General features: G+C 42.8%; 1 protein-coding gene across 1 annotated transcript; it reads right to left on the reverse strand.

Moving 5' to 3' along the window:
• Positions 1-207: 207 nt before the first annotated feature.
• LOC311238762 (E3 ubiquitin/ISG15 ligase TRIM25-like) lies at positions 208-2,615 on the reverse strand. The gene has a single exon (XM_084326943.1). The coding sequence runs from the start codon at positions 2,594-2,596 to the stop codon at positions 947-949; it is 1,650 nt and encodes a 549-aa protein (XP_084183069.1). The 5' UTR covers positions 2,597-2,615; the 3' UTR covers positions 208-946.
• Between the last annotated feature and the right edge of the window lie 4,498 nt (positions 2,616-7,113).

A 7,113-nucleotide genomic window follows, 5' to 3' on the forward strand; every position in this document is an offset into this window, starting at 1 on the left:
GTTCAAGTCAATTCCTTTGCGTTTTGTTCAAAGTTCTATATTGAGGTTCAGTCGGTGAAACGGCAAGTTTCAAGCAAATATCCACACGGGTCCTTCTGGGTTTAGATGTCCACGTTTATTTAGTAAGAACACAAGAACAAAAGACAAAATGCACAATATTCAATGAATGGTCATTCTTCCTAAACCAGCTCCTATCTAGGTCTGTCTCCCTGAAAGTCTGCCACCAGAAGAACACAACTCTCTCTCTCTCTCTCTCTCTGAGCTCTTCTGATAACGCAGGTGGGTCTGTTCTGAAACTAAATAGTTGCATTTACGACTGACCCATGCCCCACACATCCTGGCTGTGGGTTCAACCGAAGGCCTTGAAGATAGAAGAGTGTCCCGTATGAAGTGTCCCGGCTGCCCAGAGATAAGAGGTGAGGGAGAAGGTTATAGGCTGAATCCACCTCCCCATGGAGGTCCGGCCCCCACATTGTTACCAACCCCCCCTGGAACAGAGAGAGGAGGGACAGACCCAAATCCCACAGTAATGACCAAAATAACCAAAGGTGATAAAATACAAATACAATGGTTGCATATTGTGGTCCAACCTACCCTGAGTATGACAATAAAGATTTTTACTTCCCCACATGCAAAGGAACAGAGGTATTGAGGATAGGAATTAAATATGTGAATATGCAAATATCCAACCAAACAAACTTTACCCCGGTAGGCTAGAAACTAGAAACAAAGCAAAACATAGTGTGTGTGTGTGTGTGTGTGTGTGTGTGTGTGTGTGTGTGTGTGTGTGTGTGTGTGTGTGTGTGTGTGTGTGTGTCGCTCAGAACAATGATAGAGTGACTGAGTGAATGTAACTCCTAATTACCTCATCTTTCACAACTCAGCATCTTCAAGATCAATTTAAATCCCAAACCCTGGGTAGAGGAGCTGTGAATGTCACTGATCTCTACTTCAGCTCACAGAACTCAGCCTCCCCAGAGCGTAAAAAAAGCCCAAGTCCAGGATAGAGAGGCTGAGTGAATGTGGTATCTTTGACTCTGTGCAGGAGGGTCATGGTGTCAGAGACGCTGTAGAAGGACAGAGTACCTGCCCTGTGATCCAGGTACACTCCTATTCTGGAGGACCAGGGGCCCGGTACTGTGATCCTCTTGTTCTTGTGGAGGAAGCTGTAATCTCTTTGTCTGCACAATAAAGCCCAGGATTTAGAATTGAATCCAAATACACAGTCCTCCTTAGTGCCTGTTCTACTAATGTCTTTGTAGGAGGCTGCTACAGAAACCCCTCTACTCCACTCCACCTCCCAGTAACAGCGTCCAGTCAGACCTTCTCTACCCAGAACCTGATGCCATTCAATAAATCTTTCTGGGTGATTAGGATATGACTGCTTTTGCTGCATCAGTGTTGCTTTTCTGTTCCCCTCAGACAAAGACAGTTTTCTGTGTGTTGTGTTTGGGTCCAGTGTGATCTGAGAGGAATATTGTAAGAAGTCAGCTCTGGTCTTGGGCTCTGGTGGCAGTAAAACATTAATAACTGCATTCACTGTTGTTGAGATTCTGGGCCACTGCTCATTCAGAACGTCCTCTAGTTTGTCTCTCAGCTTAGACACAACCTCAGTCACATCTGCAAAGTACAGGAGAGGAAGGACACTGATGCTGGGTGAGTCTGTAGACTCACTGGGACTGGAGAGGGGGGGGTACCTCTGTAGAAAGTGGATGTGGTCCTCTGTGTGTGAGAGCTGCTCCAGCTCAGTGGCTCTCCTCCTCAGGTCCGCTATCTCCTGCTCCAGTCTCTTCTGCACTTCTTCAGCCTGAGTCACTGTGGTCCTCTGTTGGGCTCTGATGACCTTCTTCAGCTCAGAGCGCCTCGTCTCCAAGGAGCGTATCAGCTCAGTAAAGACTCTCCCACTGTCCTTCACTGCTTTATCAGCAGAGCGATTGAGAGAATCAACAGCCTGTTTGGCCTCTTTGAGTCGCTTTTCTCTCTCCTGGACTCTCTGGTGGACTTTCTGCTGACTCATGCCAAGCTCTTTCTGTCTCTCCGTCCTTTCTGCTGCAGCTGAGACTGTATCATGGCCTTTATGTTCATCCATGGAACACAAATAACAGATGCACTGCTGATCAGTACGACAGAAAACATCCAGAATCCTGTCATGACGAGAGCAGATGTTCTCCTGAAGCCGTGTGGAGGCTTTGACCAGCTTGTGTTTCTTAAAGGTATCAGATTGATAGTGAGGCTGGAGGTGAGTTTCACAGTAAGAAGCCAGACATACCAGGCAGGACTTGAGGGCTTTCTGCTTTCTCCCAGTGCAGACATCACAGGCCACGTCTCCAGGTCCAGCATAACAGTGATCAGGAGGAGCAGCTTGGAGTCCTGTCTTCATTAGTTGTTCTATCACTTCAGCCAGCATGTTGCTTTTCTTCAGAACAGGCCTGGGAGTAAAAGTCTCCCTGCACTGGGGACATTTGTAGATCCCCGTCTGATCACCGTGATCCCAGCAGTCTGAAATACAGCCCATACAGTAGCTGTGTCCACAGGGAATAGTTACCGGATCCTTCAGTAGATCCAGACAGAGAGAACAGCAGAACTGGTCCTCCATTACTGAAACATGGTCCGGGTCCCGGTACATATCAACTCCTTGTTGCGCCATTTTATTCTACAAAGACAACGACACCCTAAGTTTTGTTTTCTCAGGCAGAGTGATCGTGTGTGCTTCCTGGTTATAGAGTGAACTCTGATCATGTGGGTGGGAGGTGCTTCCTGGTTCTAGCTGTTCAGGGGAGGAGTCGCTTTAAAGAGACAGTGTCTATTTTACTGTGATTCATAGAAAGATGTTTTTCTTTACATAGTTCAGGACTTTCTATCGTCATCAACTACCTGTAATTAGTGTCAATTATAACGCACTAAAACTCATAAGCACAAAGACATAGAGAAAATGGTAAACATACTCAATAAAACACTTTATTTCTCTCTCTCTCTCTCTCTCTCTCTCTCTCTCTCTCTCTCTCTCTCTCTCTCTCACACACATTTCTTCAATGTTGTCAAAGACACACACACACACACACACACACACACACACACTTTCTCTCTCTCTCTCATTTACTCTCATTCTCTCCTCTCTTGCTTTCTCTTTCTCTCACACTCCCTCTTTCTCCTCTCTTGCTCTCTCTCATCTTTCACTGATTTGATTGACTGATTTGTTCGAAGGCTGTGAAAGACCTTGACTTCATTGCTGGGCATTAGTGTCAAAGTACATCTGCAGTCATTCTCATTTCATGAGCAAAGTTATATATATATATGAAATGATAATGCAATGAACACATATAAAACCCATGACTACATTTGTTTTTCTTCATACTTTATTGTGTCAATAAAGTCACTCTACATTTAGAGTACACACACATATACATAGTCACACATACATGTATGCATATTCACGTACATACACACACAAATGTACATATGTATATTGTAAATCTTGACAGTATACTTTTTTTTATTATTATTATTTTTTTAACCCATCACCCATACAAAAACAAAAACACATAAACAAAAGAGTGAGTACCAGTATAGATGTTACTGATCCTGGACTGGTAAACATATCCATCCATAGTATCCATCCAATATCCATCCCTACTCGTCCCCACATACATTAAACAAATATAAAATGTATTAAAAAAAAAAAAGTATTACAGTTGTTAATAGTTACAGTAAATAATAGTTGAATAACTTGATGTTACCACATTTAGATTAGTAAATAGGTACAATGTGACGGAAAGGTTATCTATGTCCATCTGTGTTAAATCTCTGTTCAGCTTTGACTAGTTAATATGATCAACTAGTGAACTGAGCTCAGACACTATAGGCTACAGTCTGTGTGTCTCTTTAACAACGAACCAAGTTGAGGACATGTGACCATGGCCTTCTCTCCAGTTAAGACATAACAAAGGCTAGTGAGCCCATCTTGTTATTCATTCTAACTGGGGCATAATTCTCGTTTACCTTTCTGTCATATCTGGTGTCTAATGTACGTCATTTCAATGATGTATTTAATGTGTGTCTGACCAAAAGCTCTGGGTCACTTTCTGGTCAGACGCTTGTGTGTACACATGTGTGTCTCTTTATAAACTGATCTCTGTGGAAGCACAGATATTAAACTATGTTCTATGTTTTTATATACAAATGACTCTATCTTAATTTCTACAGTTCACTGTCATGGCTCATTTTTTAATATTCCACAACAACAGTAACAAAGAAAGTAGAGAACCCAGGGGAGGAAAGAAAGTACTTTTACTACTGTATTTAAATACAGTTTTTAGGATACTTTACTTGAGTATTTCCAGTTTGGGGATCTCAATACAGGAAGTTTCCTCATTTATTTTCCTCAACTACATTTATACAAACCCTGCGAGTTACTGTACATTCTTTTAATCCAAAATATGTGGTAAGATGGAAAACATAATGTACATTTAATGTGTAAGTCTGTCGATGTCAAAAGGAAGGAAACACAACCAACATAACTGGATGAACAACCAGTTTGACATCACACACAGGTTGATGCGTTGAGAGTTTAGGAGCTCTGTCTCAAGCATTATAATCCATGCAGAATGTGTACTTACTTTAGTTACTTACATACATTCAATATTTACTTTTATGCTATTAATTAAGTAGAATTTTGAATAGAGTCCATTTACTTTGATCAGAGTACTATTCTATAAAATGGGGTAAAGTTGGTTTGATATAGGACATTCACATATTCCATGTCTCTCTTCAGCACCTCTGTCCCTTTGCCTGTGGGGAGGTCCACATCTTTATGTTCATACTCAAAACAATCAACAAAACATGTTCACATGTATTCACCTTTTGATTGATTGATTGATTGAAAACTTTATTAACAGATTGCAGAATGGGTACAATACAGTACAGCTCAATACACACAATTGTTAAGGGGATGCAGACCAGAGAAAGACTTTCGTCTTGTTTACATCAGGGTCCCCCATTTTCAATTCATCAGGACATATATGACATACATGACATACAGATAGTCAGTACTGCTACATCTATACATTTATGACATACCAGATTTGCAAATACAGTACTGTTTGTGATACAGAAGGAGTCAGGAAAAGGGAGTATATACATTTGACGTAGAAACTGTACATTGGAGGAGGTTGGGTGGGGGGGGTTGGGTACACTGGGATATTGACAACCATACTGGGTAATCTACATTGGAGGTGGTTGGGGGGGGGGGGCACACTGTATAAACAAGCAAAACTGTACATTGAGGGGGGGGGGGGGGGGGGACACTGTACAAACAAACAAAATTGTACATTGGACTATTGACAAAACCATACTAGGTAAATGACTGTACATTGGCAAAACTGTACATTGAGGGGGGGGGGGGGAGACACTGTACAAACAAACAAAATTGTACATTGGACTATTGACAAAACCATACTAGGTAAATTACTGTACATTGGAGGGGGTTGGGTTAGGATATTTACAGGGGCCAGTGTTGAATTGCAGTCTCCCGTAGGTGTCCCTTGAGAGAGGTTTTGAAAGTGGGTAGTGATCCACATTCCTTTACAGCTTTGGGTAGGGCGTTCCACATTGATGTGGCATAATTGCGAAACGTGTTTAGTCCCTTATTTGAGCCGAATCTGGGTTTAACATGATTTGTGGAGCTCCCTCTGGTGTTGTGATCGTGGTATTCACTGACCTTTGGGAAGTATTTTGACATGTACATGGGTACCTTGGTCGTGTAGTGTATCTTGTAGACCAGGCCCATTGCAAGTTGCTGTACTCTGTCGTCTACTCTAAGCCATTCTAGGTTGTCAAAGTGGGCAGGGGTGAGGTGGGTTCTAGGAGTAAGGTCAAGCAGTAGTCTGACCAGTTTGTTTTGAGATGTTTGTAATTTTGTTTTTAGTGCCTTTGAGGTGCTTTGGTACCATGAGGTGCAAGCATAGTCGTAGTACCCCTGAATGAGTGCTTCTGCCAGAGTCTTCAGGGTATTCTTGTTTACCAGAGAGGAGATCCGGTACAAGAATCGAGTTCGTTGGTTGACTTTTTTTATTACATTGGATGCCATTTTGTCACAGGAGAGATTAGCCTCTAGGATGGAACCCAGGTAGGTAATTTCATCTTTCCTTGTGACAATATTGTCACCCACTGTAACTGAGAAGCCGTCGGTCTTGCTGAGTTTGTTATTTGAACCGAAGAGAATGGACTCTGTTTTGCCCATGTGTAATGATAGTTTGTTATCAGCGAGCCATATGCAGATTCTGCCTAGTTCCGAGCTGAGGGTTTTTTCAACCTGTAACTTGTTCTTGTCAGAGACCAGCAGGGCTGAGTCGTCCGCAAACAGGAACAAGTTGCAGTCACAAGCTGACGACATGTCATTTGCATAAATTAGGAACAGTAGCGGTCCTAGTATGCTTCCTTGTGGAACACCACAACTCACTGTGAGGGGGGGGGATAGGGTACCGTTTACCTCCACCATCTGTTCCCTCCCCTCAAGGTAGGATTGCATCCAGCTCACTGATAGACTATCAAAACCAATTGCTTTTAGCTTGTCAATCAGAATGGAGTGATTGACCGTGTCAAAGGCCTTTTGTAGGTCCAGCATGACCATGCCGCAGTATTTGCCTGCGTCCACCTCTTGTTTGATGTGGTCATTCAAATAGAGAAGGCATGTGATGTGTCAGTGGAGTGGGATGTTCTGAAGCCAGATTGGAATTCGTAGATTAGATTTTTTTCCGCTAGGTACTTTTCGACCTGTTCGTAGACTATTTTTTCCATGACTTTCGAGATGTCTCCAAACGTGACAATCTGTCTTCAGACATAGTATACTCTTCAACAGATAAAGCTGAAATATACCAGCCGTACTTAGTGTAATTTCTGCAGGGTTTGGGTGAACGTTACGGTGACATTGCTATTACATTCTACTCCATGTGTGTATTTGTCTATTTACACACCCTCAGCGCAATGTCCATCTCTCCAAGATGTACACATGACTCCCTCTCCCTCTGGACAAAGGTGAAGGTCACTCTGTTTAGTTCACTTCCACGGGCACATAGGACTGGCACACGGAGACGGGGGAGGGGAGGTCTTGTGTTC

This window comes from Notolepis coatsorum, assembly GCF_963971535.1.
Source record: "Notolepis coatsorum genome assembly, chromosome: 13".
Taxonomy (NCBI): Eukaryota; Metazoa; Chordata; class Actinopteri; order Aulopiformes; family Paralepididae; genus Notolepis; species Notolepis coatsorum.

Coding starts and splice junctions, on each gene's coding strand:
- LOC311238762 (XM_084326943.1), bottom strand. CDS start 2,596: ATGGAGGACCAGTTCTGCTGTTCTCTCTGTCTGGATCTACTGAAGGAT.